We start from the raw sequence: 22,861 nt of genomic DNA, 5'->3' as shown, positions 1-22,861 counted from the left end.
ACTTGCATGTTTTGTTCCAGTGATTCCACTTGATAAATCCTTGACTCTACTGCCACTTGTATGTGCTGTGGTACTTTTAAACAGCTGTTGCAAGGAAGCTTAGTGAATGCCATCTGCACAAGATTTTCATTTACCTAATTTTTAAAACCTAGGATTTTAAGACTGGAATTAATTCTGACATAGTACTTTGTCATCTTTGTGTATTTTTTTTCCTGTGAGCTGGGAAAGATGTGTAAAGGGAGCTGTGGTGCATGATCGTCTTATATGCTGATGGAAAATAAACTCGATGTGTTTCCTTACTTTCCTATTCAGTCTTGAAGATTTAAAAATTTGTTTTGTGATATAGTTTCTTTTAGGCATGGTGTGGTTCTGAAGGTAGTTTCCAGGGTAGATGCAGGGGTAACTAGATTGCATTATCTTTTAAGTCTTCTTAAAAATAAGCATCTTATTTCACATAAGAAAAATAATTTTACAACTGAATTTGTTAAGATTAGATTGGAATTGCCTCAAATCCATTTAAGCCACACTGCATGGACGTGCTGGGAATATAAATGCAATTACTGTAAATTTGTACAAACTGATTTGTTGCATTATCTTGCTAATCTAACATACAGTACTTTTTGTGTCCATATTGCAGACGGCAACTCCAAACTAACATGGCAGTCAGACTGTGTGATGTGGCTTCTCTGCTTAGAAGTGGTTCGTGGGCAGCAGAGCCTTGGACTGGGGTCTGTGGGACTTTTCTTAAATTCTGTAGGCTACTTTTTTACATGTTAATAGTGCTGAGGCCATACCAAAGTCTTTTAACCTTCCATTTGGAATGCTAACTCACATATTTGTTTCATTATAGGTCGTAGGGTGTGTTCCTATTCTGTGAGAGCCTAGAGCACACTGACATAACAAGATAACTTTTTCTGTAAAACAGTGATCTCCTGTAGAAATTAGACTGCAGTGGCTTGCCTTGCTTCTGTTGTCAATTAGATTTTAGTACTAATTGAAAATACACAGTGGATAATTGAAGAGGAGTATTGTACTAAAATGGTTTTGGTATGGTCTGAATACTAATTTGCAGTAACTTTGAAAAACTGTATAGTTGTGTTTTTATGATTACTATTTAAAAATTATATTTGCCAGTCTATTCTAAGATTCTTTTAAACTGTAAATTTATCTCAAACTATTTTTCTGAGTGAAAAATATTTAGTGCTTTGTCTTTTATGAACAGTACTCTTTAGCCTATTAGTGGGGTATGCATTATTTGTAAAACATATTAGTATCACTTCATTCAGAGCAGATGGTTCTATAGCTGAGAGATGCTGTAATTTTCAGCACACACAGGCTACTGCAGCTGTTCACTTGAATGTTGGCTTAGGATCCCATACTTGCCACCTGAACGTGAAAATAAATGTGCAATTAAGAGAGAATTGTTTGTCGTCCTTGCTAAATCCTGCTAATTTTGATCAATGAACACTTCAAATTTGAGAATAAAACATAAAAGAAAAAGGGAAAAGGGAATCCTACAGAGCCTCAAAGCACAGCATTTGTGACTGCTACCTTTAACAGATGTGCTAGTGTTTTGAAAAGTAAATTATCCTGATTGGGATAACCTACTTTATCATCTTTTCAGTGGATTTTTTTCATCATTGTCAGAAGCAGGTTACCCCTTGGAGTTTGTTGCAAGGGAAGAAAATGTTGTTCTAGTTGCAGCTCTTCAGGAAAACAAGATCATGCTTTTCTAATGAGTGCTCTTAATAAATGTATCCCCTTTTTTGCGTTGTGTGGAAGTAACCTCTTGGAAAATACTTCTGCATGCAAAACACAGAACATAGAAATATGTTCCCAGGAATGTCAAAGTTGGACTTCTAGTAAGAAACTCAACCCCTCTCGTATTGTTAGGAAATTCAGTTACTCAGCAGTCCCTGAACACAGCTGGCCTCATCAGCTGTTTGGATATGCACCGATTGCCTATGGTGCTTTAAACAGGACTATTAGGACAGACCCATCAGAGGTCCTGATGCTGCTCTGTGATTTTACAAGGGCTTTTTTGCGAGAGTTCCTCTTAGCTGTTTAATTATGAGGCTAAATTTCAGTGATTGATGGATTTCTTTAGTGAACTTCTTGTGTTGAAATATGTATTACTGGAGAATTAACGTACATAATTTTCTCTTGCATGTTGTCCTAAACAGTTGGTCTCAAACAGGGTAGGCTGCCCAAATCTTTGATACTAAGATGCCATTAAAAATCCATTGTATTTACCAGCTGTTGCCATTCAGTCATTGACTGAGGGGGCAGATTGCCTTTTGTAGATGTGGCAGCTTGTGGACAAGTGCTTGTGTACAAGCAGACTCCTCCCAATTATGCCTGTTGCATCTTGCAGTCTTACAGTCAGTGACTTTGGGATGAGACACAGTAGAATCAGACTGGTTTGAGTTGAAAGTACCTTAGAGATTGCCTGTCTCTAATACAATTGCCATAAACAGGGACATCTTCCACTAGATTAGGTTGCTCTATGCTCCATCCCACCTGACCTTGGACATTTTAAGGGATGGGGTAAACACAACCTCTCTGGGCAAGTGCCTTACCACCCTCACAGTAAAGAATTTCTTCCTAATGTATGCAACCTACTCGCTTTAAATTTTAAGACATTCCCCTTCATCCTGTCACTACATGCTCTTCAAAAATGTCTCTTACCATCTTTCTTGTAAAATCCCTTCAGGTACTAAAAGGCCACAATTAGGCTACCTCAAAGTCATCTCTTTTCTAGGCTGAACAAGCCTGATTCTCCCAGCATTTTGTCAAAGGAGCTCCATCCCTCTAATCCAGGCCCTCCTTTGAACTCACTCCGACAGCTCCATGTCCTTCCTGTGCTGGGACCCCAAAGCTGGATGCAGTGTTCCAGGTGGAGCAGAATCCCCTCCCTGCCCTGCTGCCCACGCTGCTTTGGATGCAGCCCAGGACACGTTTGGCTGTCTGGGCTGGGAGTGCCCATGGCTGGGTCATGTCCATCCTCTCACCCACCAGCAGCCCTCAGTCCTGCTCACAGGGCTGCTCTCCATCCATTCATCCCCCAGCTTGTGTTGATACTGGGAGTGTCCTGACCCAGGTGCAGCACCTTGAACATGGTCTTTTTAAACCTCATGAGATTTCCATGGTCCCACTTTTCAAGCCTGTCCAGGTCCCCCTGCATGACAACCTGAACTTCAGGAGCGTCAGCAGCACCGCTTACCTTGGGGTCATCAGCAAACTTGCAGGGGGTGCTCTTGGTCCTTTTTTCTGTGTTATTAGTGAAGACATTGAATAGCACTGGTCCCAGTGTGGACCCCTGAGGGACACCACTTGTCACTGATGTCTGTCAAGACTGAGCTATTGACCACCACCTCTGGATGCAGCTGTCCAATCCCTTTCTTATCCATCTATTAATCCACCCACAGATACTCTCCATTTTAGAGGTAAAGATGTCCTGGGGATTGTGTCAAAGACTTTTCATGAGTCTAGATAGATAACATCTGTAGCCCTTCCCTTGTCCGCTGATGGGGTCACTTCATCACTGAAAGGCCACTTAGTTGTTCAGATAGGACTTGCCCTTGGTGAAGCCACGTTGGCTGTCTCAGATCACTTCCTGTTCTCCATCTGCCTTAGCACCGGTTCTAGGAGGACATCTGCCTTAGCACCGGTTCTAGGAGGATCAGTTCTGTGGTCTCCCAGGCACAGAGTAGTTCTGGAGTGGTCCAAAAGTACATAAAGATCAAGATTCAAATTTAACTGTTCTCCGAGTTCAGGCAAGGGAAGAAATAATAAGAAATTGTCAATTTCATCAAATAAAAGCATGTAGAAGCCTGATTCCAACCTGTGGTAAAAAAAGTTTGGCATGGATGTTGTCAAAGAAGAGTATATTTTCCATCCCAGCACATTCATGTATCTTCTAAATATCTCTTTAAAATACTAATCTCGATCTCTGCTATTTCTTATGAGAAGTGTTCTTTGGATACAGTTAATGCCTACGTCTTTTTGAAAAATGTTCAAATGCCACTTCATTAAAAACTGCATTTCATGTTATTTCAGTAACCAGTTGTAAGTTAACAGAAATTATTACTCTTGCAACAGGCCAGTTTTGTTTGGTAACTTCTATAATAGAAAGGTTGTGATTCCCCTATATTGGAGGAATGGCAGAGAACGGAAACGTAAGCTTTGAGTGCTGATTTCATTTAGTGAACTCGTAGAAGATACAGTTCATTTGTTACAAGGTTTTAAAGTATTGTCTTGACTAACAGTTTAATGCCCTTCTCTACTGGTGTTTGGGATTTTTCTTGCATGTAGAGGCAGTATATGGCCTTGGCAATACCATTTCTGCTTAGTGACAGGTCTTTTAGGTTCTTGTTTGGACTCTCCTACTAGATACTGAAATATGAATTTTAATGGTTCTTGTTTTCTGTCCTTTTCAGCAGGTAATTGCTGCCATGGAAACACAACTGTCTAATGGACCAACTTGTAATAACACAGCCCATGGTTCAGCCACCATAAACAATTGCTCATCACCAGTTGATTCTGGGAACACAGAAGACAGCAAGACCAATTTAATAGTCAACTACCTTCCACAAAACATGACACAAGAGGAACTGAAGAGTCTTTTTGGCAGCATTGGGGAGATAGAATCCTGCAAGCTCGTCAGGGACAAAATAACAGGTATGTTGGTTTTGAAGTTTACGGTATCTTTTCATTTTTCCAAGCAGTGAACTCTCAAATGGTATTTTGCAATTCTCTTAAGTAATGGAATAAAGGCAGAATGAACCAGTGCTGGTGAGAAGGAACTTATACTAATAATTTTTTTAATTATATACCCCAAAATTAAGCATATTTATTTGCATTTAATTTAGGTTACTTTGAGTGCTATAAATGCTAGCAGGACGTTTAAACCTGGACTTGAGTACTAGGAAAGAAGATTCACATGTGGAAAAGTAGATATTTATACAAAGTTTCCTTTAATTGTAATTCAACCTCATTGAAGTTAGACTTTAGAGCTTGTTGATGCAAAGCTGCTTCTCTTCAGGGATGCAGGTAATGAAGCTTGTACCTTGGAAAAAGGGCAGATTATCTTACTTCACAAGTTAAGCTGCTTTTCAGTTGCAGCACTTGAACAGTTCTTTAGGATGCACACTTGAATCACTTTATGCTCTTTGGCTTCCTTCTTATTGAGCAGTGTCTGGCTGACTTCTGTTGGCTGAGTGTGGTTTGTCTCCTTTGTGGCTCTGAATAACCAGCAGATCTTCCCACAGCAGATGACTTCTTTAGACGTTAGGTAGTGGGATGGGTAAATCTTTGAAGCACCTTCCTTCAGCATGGTAGTCTGGGATACTGAAATCACTGCTTTTATTTGATCTGGCCTGACCAAACCTTCAAGCAATCTTTGCTGTTCACTGTGAAGATTACTGAATGTTTTTGGGGATGCCAAAGAAACCAGATGGAGCTGATGCCACAGCTTGCTGTCTTCAGGTGAAATCTGGTTGATGGAGAAAACAAGTCTGTTTCCTTGTAGGTAGTGACTTCAAGGCTTTGAAACAAAAGGTCCATTCCCTAGGTGTTTCCTGACCTCTTGTTTTGGGAGTGGAAAGATGTAACTGGTACTTCATCAGTTGGTGGGATGGCTATTCAAAGACAGTTTGTCTTGTATATGCCACATGTTTAGCATGTTTAACCTGCTTATCAAAGTTGCTTAGGAATAACATCAAAGTCTGCTACTTCAGGCCCACAGAAATGACCCTCAAGGTCTTCATGATCAAATTGTCCACTTCCTTACCTGATGGGTCTGATGTTCTATATGCCAGAAGCACAGAGTTGCTGCTACATAGTTTCAAGAGACTTCATACCTGGGAATGGAGCTGGACTTAATTGTAGACCTCTTGTTTCAAGATGTGATGAATACAGCAAGAAGTGATGCCTGAGAAGGATCCTGAATTTAAATTGCATTCTCAGTAACAGAGAACTCCAGAGTTGAAATTATTGGTGATAGATAGATAGCTTTTCTACTTTATCAGAGAGCAGATCCTCAGCTTTGAGATACACTTCCAACTGTCAGTAAAAATGCTGCATCAGTCTTGTTCCAAAAGGTTTCAGGAGTATAAGTGAGATTGAGAAGTACGGTTTCTGACCTTGCAACTGCATTGGGAGCAATACTTCTGATTTAAGTAGCCTGAAGCAAGATAACCTTGTGTTCGTGGATGCTTACGAGAAAGCTCTCGACTTTCAGTCCTGTTCTTACTGAAATGAAAAGAAAACATTTTCAGGTTTTCTTCAGAGAGATTTGAAAAGCAAATTTTTCCTTTCCTTTTGAATTCAGAACAGGGGTTGTCACCAGGTTCCGTGAAATTCATATGGCATGAATTTCAGGTTTTTATTGATTTAATTCCTCTGTTAGAATGTAATAATTTTTTTGTCCTTCTTAAATGAATGGTCATGAGTGCTAGTTACTTGGTGTGTATCTTTAAATAAGGCAGGGTAGCATAGAGGTTGAAATACACTTCTACACTTAGGATATCACTGAGGTCTGTAATGACTTGTGTCTCCACCACTCTGTGCCTGCTAGTTTGCTGACAGAGTGGAGTTTGGTGGGAACACATGTGGGCGAATCCAGTTCTATCCTTGGCTCAGAGCGGTACCATCCTGCAAGCTCTATGTCAAAGGCTGCATTTCACTTCATGGCCACTGTCACTGGTGGGTATGACCAGGAAAAGGGAAGAAGTAACCACAGACCACTGGGACAGAGATCAACTTGTTTGCCCCAGAGGGAATCCAGTATGTGAAGTGTGATCTCTGCAGGTGTGCCCAGTTAGAAACCACAGTCCTGTCCTGAGAGTCAGTTACTCCTGCCAGGATCACTGGGTTGCCAGTGCCATGTGTTAAAGTACAGGGAGATCATGGCCAGCTACTGTCATCTTGACCCAAATACTCATTAGCATCCGGTGAACTTAAACCAAGTTACGTCCCACCCTGTTATTTAGTACTCACTCTGTGATCACATCTGCAGCGCTGAAGTGCATTTACATTATTGTAGAATAGCAGAATGGTTTCAATTGGATGGTTCCTTAATAAGCACCTCCTTCCAACCTCCCTGTAGAGGTGAAAGTGCCTCATTTCCTTGAAACTGTGTGCACACTTTAGGATTGAGAGGAGTTGAAATTGAAGGCCTTCCTTGTTTTTTTCCTTTGGAAAGCCTGTTTGAAGGGAAGGAGGCACCTTGGAGTTAATTTACTAATTTCGTGTGAGCAATTTGAAGTCCAAATCCTGATTATTTTGTTGATTTTTAGCTAGGACTTACTTGTGAATAAGGGAGAAAGCTGATGTGTGAAGGTTCGTGATGGTCATCTCCAAGCATGCACTTCATGGGCAGAACTTTCTGTTGGGGTGACATTAGTTGCTGAAGTGAAGTCTGCTTTCTGTATTGGCAGAAAACCATTTCAGGTGTTATCAGTAAGAATTAAAATGGCTGACTGCTGTTCTGTTGTTTTACTGAAGGTAAATAAATTAAATGTTGGTAGTATTGAAGATTCTAAAGGGTGCTGAACAAGAGTCTCTCTTCATGTGAGAATCCCTCTGACAACAGCATCTGATAAGTGGGTCACGAACGTCACTTTATCTTCACTTGCTAACCAGAGAATCTGTCAGGAGTGAGTCATTGTGCCTAGATATTTTAGAGTCTGTGTTAACTCTTACATACTTTTGACTAATGCAGATGTATGTCAATACAAATTGCAAAAATAGCATGTAAGTTAATTGTGCTTGTGCAATAGGTAGGAGATCCTGGTCTCAACAGAGTAACATAACTGAATTCCAATCAGCCATTTCAGAGAGCTGTGTAGTTTAGTTTAAGTGCTTCTACTTTATTTAAAGGCAGCAGAGGTAACATTTGTCATACAATGATAACCTTTTATGTAATCTAATGTTAAGCATGTATGGTTGCAAAAAAATAAGCTAAAAATATTCAAAATGTTAGGGAAGAGGATGAAATGGGATGAAAGTTAATTGCTGGAGCTGCCCCTGGTCAAGCACTTTCAAGAACCCATGCTTTCTGCTTGCACAAGATAGATGGATTTAGCAGCTTTTGAAGAAATACAAGAAACAGTAATAGCTAGCACTTAAAAAATAAGAGATTCCATAGTGTGGTAAACATTTTCTACTTTTATGAAACTTGAATATAGGTAACAAAGTGACTGTAGTCTCCTCAAAAAAAACAAAAGCAAAACTACATTATTTTAACTCCCACTGTCTTCAGTACAATTTCAATTGTATATGTGGAAGAATAATGCTTAATTTTCAAATTATGGAATAATCTCCCAGTTTTCATTGTGTTTGTGGCATTGTTAGCCAAACTGAAACTCATGAAATATAGACTCCTTAATTTCAGAAAGCAGCTAACTCAGATGTCTTAAATTTGGGAAAATATTTGTTTTCTTGGCTTCAAAGCTCCCATACTGTTCTCTTATTAAAATAATCATATGCTCATAAAATTCACAAGTTTTTTTCTTTAAAAGAGAACCTGCTCATGAATAGGGCTGGATTTCTGGTCTCTTTAACTGTGTTTGAACTACCAATAATGCTTATATATGGATTTCATTTGCAGTTTAGCAAATGCTTGTTCTGTCTAGAAAGTGAGGCAGGATGTGCTTAGAGACCTAGCCCGGGACTGTATTTTGCATTCATAGACTTGTGTATGAGCTGTGAAACTCTGGTAGTACTTCTGCCTTTAGTACAAGGAGACAGGTGCTCTGCACTTGAAGACTTCATCAATTCCTTCTGCCTTCTATCATCTCTGCTTGGAGATAAAGAGTAGGTCCACTTTAGGACGCCCTGCTGATCACTGTTACATGGCATTTTTTCCACACTTGATCCAGCTGCCACTGTGGAGCTTACATGTTGATTGAAAGTCTGATCCTCTTACATACCTTTTTCAAAAAAATCTGGGCTCCTGTTTGTCTTGTGGCTGGCAACGATCTGTCACATTGTGGTGATGTTTCTTTATGGTCAACATTATAGGCTCAGGGAGTAAAGTTCTTCAAGTCATGTCTGTGTCACCCCTGTAAAAATTTCATAGGCTAGGCTTTTGCAGTCTAGAATACAATCCAGAGTACTGTAGTCTAGTCTACAGTACTGTGATGGATGCTCATGTAGAGGAAGGATCACATTTCTGTCTCTTACACCTGTTTCCATAGGACTAAAGCTAACAGGATATCTTGCTTTATTTTGTAGATTTCATCTTGTCCTCTTGAAGATAGTAGTTTCTCAGATACTTTGAATTATTCTCTCATTCCTGTGTTGCACAAAGTGAAGACATAAAAAGCAGCACATGATTGAGATGGCTAGAAGTGTAGTTCTACAAAAACTGCTTGAAAGTTGGACACTTCTGTAAAATTGTTGAAGCAGCTGTGCCAGTATGTTTGCAATTGAAGTTTGTACAGAGAGTTTTAGTTCTCATGTGTGTTTTTTGGTCTTCATTGAAATACTATGGTAATAAATGCAAAGGATTCTGAGTTGGTCATAGAAATAAAGAAATATATAGAGCTCAACATGATGTTGTTAGACAGAGCTTGTGTTCACAGTGGTAACACTGGTCACAATTCAGTGTGGACCATGTATATGCATTTAGTCAGTGTAGTGTTGGGAAGGACCCTGCTCTGCCAGATCTTTGGTTATGGAGCACTCAGTCTTCTCTAGTGCAGGGTCAGAGGAAATGCTTGTCACAATAGTGAATTACAGTGAGCCAAAACAACCGAGGCCATGACTTGGAAAAGGATTTTTTTTTTCTGAGGGACAGGTAGCCTGTTTCAGCAGAGCATGGCTGAAACATTGATCTCTTGGAGATGGCTCTTACACTTGCTGTGACTTGTACAGCAGTCTTTTGGTAATCAAGGGAAACCTATTTGTGTCCTCAGTGGAAGCAATACAAAATGTGTTAACTGACTGGCTGCTTGAATCTAGAGCATGTGAAACTTGTTATGTGCTGTAGTGTTCAATTCTTTTATGATAACATTGTAAATGTTAGTGTCTGGCAAGGGCAGAGCTGTGGGAAACCTTATGCCTTGTCAGTGCTACTGCATATCTAAAATTCCTGACTTTGAAAGTGATCTCAGTTGAACCTGGGCTGCCAGTTTCTTTCAAGTCTTCTGTCACTGTTGCTCTGAGCAGTCTTTGCTTTCTCTCCAGCTCTAAATCTTCCACTTACCTTAATGGAAGTCTAATTTTAGGGCATCTAAACTAACCTTACTGGAAGATGGGGAAAAAAATGTGATTGTGCTTTAATCTGAGGCTCTGGATTTGAGGCTTGCTACTGCCTTGAAGATGAGGTAGGAAGCAAAGTAGGCAGGTCCTACCTACAAAGTAGGGGTTTTTATTTGTATCTCCCTGAGGAAGCAGGAGATGGTGTGGCATATCTGTGGAAGGGCTTAGTGTTCAAAGTTACTTTATTTACAGTGTAGAAAGTTTTAAGCACTCCCATGAGGGAAAAAAAAAAAGAGCCTGAGTAGCTGGAATTTCAGGTACTGCTCATATAGTACAAGTGCCTGATACAGAGATGACCACTTGAATGAACAGAGCACAATAACTTTGCCATGTTTCAAGAGAGGCTTGCTATCTTTGTTAAAACTCCTCAGCTCTTTTTCCTTGTTAGCCTTTACTCCCAATGTGTTTGTTTGCAATCCTATTTCACTCTAATGCATCAGATGTTTTTCCAGGGTTTTCTGCTCTTGGCAGGAGACTAGAGTAATTTGGCAGCTAAAGGAAGAACTAGTTGAAGCTGCCTGCTCTTTTGTGGTGTTCTGAGTCCGTGATACACACAGGTACTTGCTCGCTGCTGCTAAGTGGTGTGCTGAGATGAGGGAGTTTTTGTCAGCCTGACAATTTCTGATTATGGCAGGGTTGTGGACAAAAGGTGCCTCAAACTGTGTCTTGCCAGTAGAATGTGTTGTGCAAAACTTGACTTAAATGTGAAATTAAGAACAGAAGCCAAATGGGATTGGAGGCAAATTTCTATTTATATTAATTTATCTGTCATGACTAAGTGCTCTCTGGAGCATCTTGCTCAAGACCTTGAAGCATAGATCTTCTGGGGAAGCAGGAGGGTTGATATTAAAATTATCTTTTTAATTTTCAGGTTTGTTTTGAGCTCTGCCAATGTTAAAATGCAGTTTCTGATGTGGCCTAGGGACTTGAGTTATAGCACAAAGTTAATAAAGTGATTTTGAACTTTGTGTGCTTGTTGGAGAAAAGTGCAGCAGCAGAGTATTGCCTTACTTAGCTATCTTGGGTGCTTGAAGTACTATCCTGCAGGGATAATCCTGGAAGAGTTAAGATTCAAACAAGCCTTATGTCTAGATCCAGAGCACAGCTAACATCTTAAATCTGCTGAGGGGTTGTAACTAGATGGTCTTTAAGGTTTCTTCCAACCCAGGCAATTCTGTGATGTTTTATACTTCTGATTGCTATTTAATATTACTAAGAAGTATTTAGCTGCATGTACTGTACCTTTTCATAGTAAACAGCATAATTTACTGCACTTCATGTCTCCTGGAAATGAGTCATATAAACGGGTGAGGATGAAGGAAATTGTTTCACCTTTTGTTACTCAATATAGACTTAATGTCTTTATAATTTCATGTGGCTTTCACTGTTATGCAGGCACAATACTGTTTTGACCTTTCAGAAGTCCATAGGCTTTATTTTACAAGTAAGAGGTAGAAAAGACCTGTTTGACTAAACCCACCAGGGATTCACTTAGCGCCAACTTTGTGGAAACAAGTGGTTTTTAAAATTATTATTCATCATATATTAACCTGAATTTATGTGTTGATCTTGATATATAGCATAAGTAAGAACTTGATATTTAAAAAATTTTATTATTTTTATATGACTAAATATAATTAGGGACCTTTCTGATCCCTAAATCACTCTGCTTTTCAGCAAACATGGTTACTTTTGATGGAGATAATTGCAATATACATTATCTTGCACTTTTCAGCAAACAGATTACCATTCACTTGTCAGTGGTTGCCATAACTTACAAGAAGCCTGTGAAAGCATTGAGGTTTGCAGAGTGGCGTTGGTCCTGTAGTGATGTGGACTATCTTGTGTACTTTTAGCTAAGGCTTTTGCTTCCACACTGGGAGTCCCAGCCTGCCAGTTTGATGTATGTTACACTGTTTACTATTTCATATGTGTATGTAGGTATATGTTGGTGTTGCATCTTAGTGATCCTGGGCCAGCTGTTTGAGTAAATGTTGATTCTAGTGGAAGCTAGTGTGTGAGAGAGACCTCTCATAACCTGAAATTCTTAGAGCATAACTGCTTTTCAGGGTGACTGTGCTGTGAGATTAGAGCAGGGTATTTATAATAATGAAGGTATGTTTCAGTGATGTCTGCCTCAGTTTGGGTGTAGTGATCTAAGTGACCTGCAAACCCTGAAGCTCTTTCACTCCAAGGATGTCACCTGCGTTATAGGGACCACCTGGATATCCCTACAGAAAGCAGATAGTTCCTCTCAGCCTCCACAAGCTGAAGGGTAAGTGGTAAGACTTCAAGCTGCAGATGGTTCTGACAGGTTCATGGCTGGTCCATTATGTACTGAAGCAGCTAGTAGATTGTGTTACAGAAGCAAGACCTTTAAAATACATGCAAGAAACTTTCTAACTGCATGTGTTTGTTTTCTATAAAATATATGTATATCTGCATTTGATTTTCTTTTATCATGGTGCTTCAACTGGCAGCTCTTGCTGTGAAAATTTGCCAGACTGCCCTTGTGGTTTTCTGTGTACAACTGCAGAAGAGGGCTTATTATACTATTCTCTATGGAATTTTTCTCCCTGCAGTATGTCCAGTCAGAGTGGAAAGCTGTAGAATGCCACAGAAGAAAACTACGCAAGCCTGTGTTTTTAGTGACCTAATACTTTAATCCACAGTAAAGAAAAAATAACTGAGAGGGCTCAGATATTTTATTTCATTTTAGGATTCCTTTAATATTTTTTGTAAGTCTACTAATTCCCACAGTTATCAAGGACACAGCCAAATAATCTTCAAAATTTCTGTGCTCTTGACCAGTTGCTGCAATTACTTTTTTTTTACCTTTGCTTATTTCAGGCATTTAGCAGAATTTACTAAAACAGAAGGGGATTTGTAATGTGAATTCTTTACTGTCTTCTGAGTTTCTAGATCCGTTGTAGATGAGGTTTTTTTTTGCAGTCTTTGTGGTAGCTGTGGCTTTGTGCATATTAAACCAAAGCCCTCTTTGAAATGGACTTGAAGCCACACAATGGTTATAAAGTCTCGCACCTATAGTAAGATGCATTGATTATTTTGATTCCCCACTCTTCCCCACCACCTGCTAAACTAAAAAAGCCAGGCTTACTTATGGAAGAAATTCTCTGTATTCATGTAGGAATTAATTGCTGTGGGGATATAGTTCAGTTTCAAATAATGAAATCTTCAGATTTTCTCAGGGCATTTTTTTCCTATGTTCATTTGGCAACTGCCAAAATAAATGGCTTTTTCCAACTACTTAGTATTGCAGATTAGTAGTTGTTCTTGTTTGTTAATTACAGCTGTTAAAGCTGAAAAAAAATTTGTTCCCCTTAGTCGTAGTTTCAAGCACATATTTTTTGAGTTAAGACTTACACTAGGGAAAGAAATTGTTTTGAAGACAAATTATCATTTTTCTACACTTTTCTTTCATCAGTTAAGACTAGAAACAAAACAAAAACCAAGCATGTGATTGAAAGTAACATTGGAAGTTAACCTATGAAAAAAGTTGCCTAGAGCAGGGAAATATTTTTCAAGCTTAGGATCGTGGCACATTTTGGGATGTCTTTCAAAACTCTTGAGATTAAGTAGCAAGTAAAAATCTGGACAAAAAAAACAAACAAAACAACTGTTCCAAAGTAATATGTGTTTTTGTGAAGTTTGGGAAAAGAATTAGAGTTCAGGTATGTCCTAGTTTTGGCTGGGAGTGAGTTCCTTTATTCTCAGCAGTAGCTAGAGAGCTGTGCTTTGAAATCAGTATGAAAATAATGTTAACACACTGATGGTTTGGCTGTTGCTGAGCAGTGTTTACCCTGAATTAAGGACTGTTACACGTTTAGTGCTCTGCCAGCGAGCAGGTGTGGGAGCCTTGACATTTCAGGAGCCTGAACTGGCCAGTGATGTATTGGATTCTACTCCATAGACCTCATGCCCAAATTATGAACTGGGGGAGTTACCTGAAATATAGGGGGTGCTCATAGTTCAAGGACAGGATTCAGTATAAGCCAGTGGATGATGATGAGAAATTTTTTTGTCTATCATTTTTTTGGGGGGGGGGTTCTCTTTTATTTCCTTTTATTAGTAGTATTGCATGTTATTTTGTTTCAATTACTAAACTGGTCTTCACTGGCGAGCTTTTTTTTTTAAATTCTTCTCCCCTTTTTGGCCAGGATGTGAGCGGGAGTGGTTTTAGTTATGGCGGTGTGTTCTTAGTTGCCAGCTGGGTTTAAACCATAACAAAGTGTCATGCCATATTTTTACTTGGGTGAGCACGTTACCACAGTTTTGAAACACCCAAGAAGTAGAAAGAAGTGCTTTACATCCACTTGCTTATTTAAGGTGGCTAGGTGGATAAAATAAGACAGAATATTTAGTGCTGCTGGCTGTATTCCTGACAAGGAGTAAATTGACTGCAAAAGACAAAACTGAGATGCCTAGAACATGTTACTACTAATAGTGGCAAAAAATTAAAGGGTATAGCTAGCTTTCAGAAAAGCATTTGGTTTGGCAAATTCCGTGGTATTCTTTCACCTTGGTGTGGTAAGGATCTTCTTGTAATATGACAGGCTGCTTTGTAAGAAGGCCTGGATATCTTCAGTCTTTATTATTTTAAGTAGGTTTTGGCTGTGACTTGTTATGTTTGAACACAAGGCAGTAATGGGCGTGATTCTCAGTGTTCCTCCTCCTGCAGTGTCAGTAAGGATTTCTTTTGCCTGTGCAACAGCATGCACCTTTCCATGCAGTTCCTGCTTTCAACCACACTTTCTGATGTTGAGATTTTCTATTTGGACATGGTGGATCTCTGTTAATAGCCTTCAGCTGATCTCTCTTCTGGCTTGCTCTGAACATCTTTTATTGGGTCCATGTAATGCTTAGCATCTGTGGTACCCGCCACCATGAACTTTTTCCTTGTGCTGCAGGGAAGAACCATCACTTCTGCACCAGAGCTGCACCATCACTTTCATATCCAGCAACAACAGGCTTATGTTGATGAAGCACCAGATGATGATGTTCCACACATGTGAAGGACCATAAGCTATAATGCAGAAGGGTGCACCAAATTAATAGAGAGTTAAACTTGGCTGAGATCAGACACAATCTACTTACTGTGTCAGATACTTTGATCAGTCTTTATCCTTTTCATTCATTCTTCAACTTTCATTATTCCAGATTTAGAGCGATAGCTGAGAAATGGTTTGGGAGAAAGGCACTGAAGTATCAAATACTGAAATCTAGTAGTGATCATAGTTTACAGGTGTTTTCTTACAAGCTTCCCAGCCTCACCTGCTCAGTGATGTATGAGTTGTGTGTTCAGTAAATAGAATCCATCTGCTGGAACTATAAGCAAACTGCATTTAAATTAGGGATTGCTCAATAGCTTATGCAGGTTCCCTTGTTTTGCTAAACTGCTTTTAAAATTCAGTTCAGCCCTTAATGCAAAGTGAAATATAGTTTGAAAATTGAACAGTAACTTACATTGAGTAAATAGAAAGGTTGATGGTATCCTCTATTTATGCATTTAGCCCTTCTTTTTAGACCACGGTCATGAAGGGAGTTTCAGATACAGTGGTATGCTTAATTGAGTTGTGTCTGAGTGTGTGCTCCTAGCCTTATTCAGTGTCAAGATAATACTGCAGTAGTCTCTGTGGCATTAATCACAGATTGCAGTAGTGACTTACAAAGATGAGGCAACTTTCTTGTAAAGAGCTGGTACCAACTGAGTGATACCTTGTCTTGGCTCGCAAGTCCTCTGTGGGGGTGTCACTCTGCAGAATCCCTCTAGCACATTGTAGAGCATTCTTAAATTGCAAATCCACACAGACAAAAGGGTTGAATGCTTTGTACTCCTGTTTATCTAAAACTCTGTTAAACTTCTCATGCTTCTGAAGTTGGGCTGGAGTCTAGTATTCTCTTTTCTATGGCCACGCTGGCTTGCTTTCAGGACAACATAGACTTGCAGCTTTTAGATGGATCTTTACATAATCCTGTGGGTTTCCTGTAGTGCCACTTTTGTGTCCTGGTCATGGAACATATCTTCACTGTGAAATTTTAGGAGACTTGCAAAAATTATCTGAGTCCATGAGATGAATTCTAATGACAGCTTCATATATGGTCTTCATATGTTGTCATGGATGTTTCTTTTAACAGAAGAAAAAACGTTTTAACAACGTTCTTCCACCAGTGCGTACAACCTTCAGAGTGATGAAAGGCAGAATAAAACCTAATGCCAAGTTTCTGTGAGCTTGACTCGGTACTGATTACAAAAATATGAAGCTGGCTTTTTCTTGCACTAGTTTAGTGGGTCTTTGCCAATTAACTTCATACACTGAGACAGAAGTTTATGGCTTTAAACAACGGTGTATTTTATTGAAAACAGTGCTTGTAAAATGACCACTTACGGGCTGGAAGCAGAAGTACACTACTGTTCACTAGAAAATGGACTATACTCTTTCAGTCAAGGTCTGGATAACAGTTTTTAGAGGCGTTAAGTACTGCAAGTGGAGTATGTAGCTGAAGTTAAATTATATAAAGAAATAAGACACTCAATCTTCTGGAATTCCTATGGGTTCTGTTTCTGTAGAAATTAATTCTAGACAATGAATTTTAGTTCCTAGATTTTGTTAACCTCAGAGTTGTGTTCTTCACTGTGATATTGATGCAAATAGTATGTCCCATTTGGTTTTTTTTTAAAGACAGGTGTTTCTACCTGTGATTTCTTCTGTGGTATTGAAGTTCTTGCTGGTTATATTCCTATAACTTAGTCTTTTGCAATAAGATCTTTTTTGCAGAAGTTGAAATAGCCTGATATGACTAAAATGATGGTGTGGTGACTACTGTAGAAAAATCCAATTTTTTAAATGCCTGCTTATCAGTAATTTTTGGTTGTCCTCTGGAAATCTATGTGTTGCTTGCTATTCAGACTTCTATTTTTGCAGAGTATGATTAGTCTGTGCTTAGGTTTTATATTAGAACTTGAAACACCTTTTATACCTCATAAAGGTATAAGAGGTGTTGTGTATTAATTTTAAAATGTATTATTAATGAGGTTGTAAACATTTTGGTGTTTTTTTAGGTTTTTTTTTTTCTTTTTTTTTGTTTGTTATGCCTATTGGGATGGTCATTTATGACAGTTCTGGGTTTTCTCTTCCAAAATTTAGCATTAATAGAATTCAATTAGTGAATTCAGTTAGGGGCTGCTTTGCTTTTACCCGACAATGAGAACATATGGAGCAAGAAGAGCTCTTGTTTCTAAAATGAACCAGTACATTTCATAGAACTCATTTAGTCTTATTTGATCAGTACATTCTGAATAAGTTTTGAGAGCTTGACTGATTGTAGAATTTGTCGTGACTCTGGTTTTTGTGGAAAAAATTATTACCTGATACTGTTAATTATTTGGGGTTTTTTTTTTACCTTTAGACATTGCAGGAATGTTTAAGAATTCCAGTCAGATGCAGGATTATCTGGGTACTCTGGTAATATAGTGAAGAATTGCTTCCAAAAGTTAGCTTGCCTTTCACTAGGCATTCCATAGCTCTGATGGGAAACAGTAGCCAAGGACTCCCTCATGTGGTGGGTGTCCCAGACTTCCAGAAGAATTGTGCTGCATTGTCAAAAGGCTGTTCTGGTTCATGCGAGTAGAAAGTGTGTGTTGGAATGATGCAAGTGGTTGACTGTGGGAAGAAATGCAGCAATGGAAGCTCTTCTGGTGCTGAAATAGCCCTCCTTTCAGTTACCTGGTAATAATGCCATTGTATACTAGTGGAGCAGTGCTGTGGGAAAAAAGGTATCAGCTGCGTGCTCAGGCCAAGAAGTTCAACAGCACTGGGTCTAGATTCTGTCGGGAGAGACAAGGTCCTCAGATATGCATGCAGGAAAATTATCTTGCAGCAGCAGCTCTTTAGAGATGGAAATCATGAGAATACAGGTTTAGTACATATCTAGACAGCAGAAAACATCAGAACCAGGCTTTATATAGTCCAGAAATGTCTAGGGTCAAACCTATTGAAATGTGTGCCCAAAAAAACTTCAAAGACCTAGTAGAATACCGAGATGCTTTAATCAGTCATGAAATAAAACTACTGTATTAATCAGCTGCTGTCTAATCATGGTATTAGGCAGAAAGCAATATCCATTCTTCTCAGGAGCTATAAATGTTGCAGGACTACTGAAAAGGCAGCATTTAAGCTCACTGTGCATTTATGAGGGACTCTACCTCTTTTGAAAGGGCTTATTTAACTACTGTTAGGTTAAAAGTTGTATTCATCTACTTTGAAATCTTACTTTAATGTATATCACGTAGTTTTTGAACACTTTTCATGCAAAATTAACAGTTCAGATAACTGAACTCTTAGAAACATAAAATTGTTTTGAAAGAGAACGTGAAAGATTATCTAACAGGGATGATCTCAGACAGGGACACTTTCCCCTAGAATAAGTTATTCAAAGCCCCATCTAGGCTGTCCTTGATCTTCTCTCGGGATGGGGCATTCACAGTTTTTCTGGGCAACCTGTTCCAGTGTCTCACCATACTCAGTGTAAAGAATTTCTTTCTTACACCTGATCTAAATCTTCCCTCTTCCAGTTTAAAGCCATTCCCTCTTGTCCTATCACTACATGCCCTTGTAAAATGCCACTTTCCAGCTCTCTTTTAGGCTCCTTTTAGGCACTGGAAGGTGCTGTAAGATTTCTCCAGAGCCTTCTCTTCTCCAGGCAGAACAAATGCAGCTTTTTTAGCTTGTCCTCAGAGGAGAGGTGCTGCAGAATCCCCTCCCTGCCCTGCTGCCCACGCTGCTTTGGATGCAACTCAGGACATAGGTGGCTTTCTGGGCTGTGAGGGTGCTCATGGCTGGGTCGTGTCCATCCTCTCACCCTCCAGAGCCCCCATGTCCTCTTTGGCAGGGCTGTACTTACTCCATGTGCTTGTCCTTGGGATTGCCCCAACCCAGCTGCAGGACCTTGCACTTGACCTTGTTGAACTTCATGAGGTCGTCACATGCATGGCACGCACCTTTCAAGCTGTCCAGATCGCCCCGGATGGCATCCCTTCAGTGGCATCCTTTCCCTCAAATGTATCGATGGTGCCATGCAGCTCAGTGTTGTCAGCAAACTTGCTGAGGGTGCCCTTGATCTCATTGTGCATGTTGGTGACAGAGCCAGTCCCAATAGTGACACCATACAAACACGACTTGCTGCTTGTCCTTGGTGTCCACTTGGGCATTGAGACGTTGACTGCAACTCTTCTCAGCCACCATGGAATCCTTGTTTCTCCAACTTAGAGGTAGGAATGTTGTATGGGACAGTGTCAAATGCTTTGCCTAACTGTGGGTAGATGACATCAGTAACTCTTCCCTCATCTACCAGCACTTCAACCCTATAGAATGTCACCAAGTTTGTCTGGCACAGCTTGCCCTTAGTGAAACTGTGCTGGCTGTTGTCACCTCTCTGTTTTCCTTGTGTCTTACTGTAATTGGAGGATCTGCTTCATGATCTCATACCCGGAGATGAGACAGACGAGCCTGTAGTTCTCCTGCTGTATTTATTTCCCTTTTTGAAAATGGAGGTTATGTTTCCACTTTTCCACTTTGGGGGGACTTCATCAGATTCCACAGCTTCTCAAATGTGATGGACAGTGGTTTAGCCATTTCCTTTGGCAGTTCCCTTAGGAACCCGTGGATGTGTCTGACCAGGTCTTACCGACTTGTGCACCTTCAGGTTCCTTAGATGGTTTTGAACCTGATGCATTTGTACAATAGGTGGTTCTTCATTGTCCCAGTCCCTTCTTTGCCTTCTACAACTTGGGCAGTGGGGCTGGAGCACTTGCTGGTGAAGACTGAGGAAAGAAAAGTTGTTCAGCATCCCTCAGACTTCTCTATATCCCTGATAACCAGGTCATCTTCCTGTTCCAGAGAGGGCCCACATTTTTCCTAACCTTTTCTTTCACCAGCTTTCTATGTAGATGCTTTTCTTGTTTGCTTTGACATCCCTGGCCAGATTTAATTTTTTAGCTTTCAGAGAGGATTCTATCCTGCTTCAAGGAATGTTGCTCCTACCTTTGAAAGCAAAACATTAAAAATGAGTGTCACCTCTATCACATCTACTTTACATGACCTCTTTTCTCTCTGGATAGTGTCTACTTGTTCTGAATATTGGACAGCAGAGGATTTTCTTTGGGCTTTTGGAGCTGTGTGCATTATTTATAGTTTATAGGAAACATTTATGAAACAACTTGGGTAAGATACAACTAGTTTATTTCTGGTTCTTCTCTGATAAGTATTGTGAAATTAGCCTGTGTATTTTTGAAGCTAAAAAAAATCATCTGTCAAGGCACAATAGTGAATGCAGGAGCACTGTGACCATAGCTATGATTTCCTATTTAGTTATTTCAACTTGAAACTTTTTTGGTCTTTTAGTGATAGGTGCTTGCGAAGTCTGTCTGCTTTCCTTTCCTAAATACTGAATTAGTGGGTTCATTACTTGTTTTTAAATTGTAATAATTACTTCATTTATGCTTTTCTGGTGTACTCTTGGATGTCCAATGAGTCTTGAGCAGTCTGATTAGACTGATTAGAATTAAATTGTTTGAAATAACTTTTTGCCCTTCCCCTCTCAAAATCCATTCCATCTATTGACTATAGGGCCAACTTAAGCGGCTTGGTATTATTTAATTAATTACTGTTTAATTTGAAACATCATATATGTTGATCATATTTGTCATATTTATGAAGCTTAAAAACATGCAATAAAAATTGAATTAATAGTTTCCCCTATTAAACTGAATAGCATAGTGCTTTCTGCACTTTTTCTTGTAGGCCACAGAGATTGAACATTTGTCAATCACTAATGGATATAGTATGTCTAGGTTCAAAGAGATGCCTAACTGACAATATTTTTTTCCACTTGTGCTTGAATTTGACTTTGTTAGAAGTGTCTGTTACATAAAACATAAAATGTAAGTAATAATTGTGATATTCCAATTTGAACTTTCAAATCATAGCTTTTATTCTGTCTTCTTTGCTGTCTTACAGGCTTGTAAGATGCGCTATTTCTACTATGTGGCTTTTGGCTTTTCAGATTTTTTTTAAGAAAATTCAAGTCAGACTGCTATTCTCCATTTATTTCCTCATTCATTCCAGATACTTTAATCATTTTTACTTTTCCTAATCCAGGTGGATTTAACCAATCATTTAACTAACTGTTGGGATTTTTCTGCACCATGTTGTCTAATATTCATAGTGTCAAAAGCATAAAATCTAGTAGGAAGTTTACAGAAACATCTTTAAACAGGTTTGCAAAGTAGCCACAAGAACTATCCAGGAGATTAAGGTCAGCTCATAGTTAAATAAGAAACTCTTGACAATATTTAATAAATTTAAATTTAATAAATTTAATAAATACTTGTAAAATTTCATAATACTTGTAGATCTGAGTTATTTGTTTAAGAGCAAATGACACAGATAGTCTCTTGTCTGTTAAGGCTGAGGAGGCCTTAATTTTGAAGATCCTCAAAAAAGTAAAACTGGTTATTCAAAATACCTAAACACATAGTATCAGACAGAGCACCAAGACAGCTGACTTAGGTGTAAGAGTTTTTTCAGACAGTGTCATGAATCACAAATTGGGAACACAAAGCCAAGGCAAGAGCCTAGTGGAGCTGACCCTGTCTTAGTAGGAGACTAAACAGCTTCTTGATACACATTTAAGTCTGGGGATTGTTTAACTTGTGGATAGCTATAGATTTGCCTTCTTTGTTCTGTCACCTTTTTGCAGACTCGGACACATGATCTATTTTGAAGCGTGTTACTAGACTTAGATACAAATGTGTGTTCTGCAGGACATTGCTGTCTTGGCAAATGGAGTTTGGTGTGGAAGAAGCGCAGATGAAGAGTCCATTTCTGTCATTGTTCAGTCCAGTCTTTATCTGCAGGCAATGCAACTAGTTATTACTTTCATTAAATAATGAAGTTCCTCTTAAACATCCTAAGTGGTGGCTGATTTGGTTTAAATCCAGCCTCTCCTCATTTTATCTTGAAAGCAGATGTTTAGACATTGAGGAATGAGGAAAAACTGCACAGAAGGAGAACTGGTTTGAGTTAACCCTGGCCAGTTGCCTCTAATTTTATTGGAGTAAAATTTGTGCACGGTGGATGCGATGGTCTCTCTATCTGAAATCCACAATAAGATGAGACTTCTCTTTAGCATTTACAGACGTAGTGGTACTTGAATAAGCTTGGACTGAAGTTCGTGTCACAACTTAGAAACGCAGTACTTCCTTGTAACCTGCTCTGTATTTTCCCACCACCTGTCAAACATAGCTTGGAATGAGGTATTTGATGGGGTGTTTGGAATAGCTGCTTCCACTGCGTTTTATTAATGCTTGTCTGAATTCTCTGGAACTCAGCCATCTGTCTGTGAACAGACAAACCACTTAACAAGAGGTTAATATAAGCAGGAAGATGTAAGCGTGGTTCCTTAAACACTGATTCCAGAAATCAGGTTTGATTTACAATTATTTGCATTGCTTGTCTAAAGTCAACATTTATCTTTCTTATGGGCTCTGAAGAAGGTGGTTTTTGGTTCTCAAGTA

General features: G+C 39.2%; 1 protein-coding gene across 7 annotated transcripts in view; it reads left to right on the top strand.

Moving 5' to 3' along the window:
- Nucleotides 1-641: 641 nt before the first annotated feature.
- ELAVL2 (ELAV like RNA binding protein 2) overlaps nucleotides 642-22,861 on the top strand; it is a gene marked incomplete at both ends in the record, with an annotated part of 43,891 nt that continues 21,671 nt past the window's right edge. For 2 of the 7 annotated variants that reach the window (XM_084225176.1, XM_084225175.1), the window contains 2 exons: nucleotides 657-728; nucleotides 4,443-4,680. In XM_084225176.1, coding sequence (XP_084081302.1) covers nucleotides 657-728; nucleotides 4,443-4,680 — 310 coding nt within the window. Of the gene's footprint in view, nucleotides 754-4,439; nucleotides 4,681-22,861 lie in introns of all 7 variants that reach the window. The other 5 variants (XM_084225178.1, XM_084225177.1, XM_084225179.1 and 2 more) reach the window with 4 other exon arrangements.

Source organism: Fringilla coelebs, assembly GCF_963513975.1.
Source record: "Fringilla coelebs genome assembly, chromosome: Z".
NCBI classification, from domain to species: domain Eukaryota; kingdom Metazoa; phylum Chordata; class Aves; order Passeriformes; family Fringillidae; genus Fringilla; species Fringilla coelebs.
The sequence above is the reverse complement of the archived record's forward strand: the minus strand, read 5'-3'. Positions and strand labels throughout refer to the sequence as shown.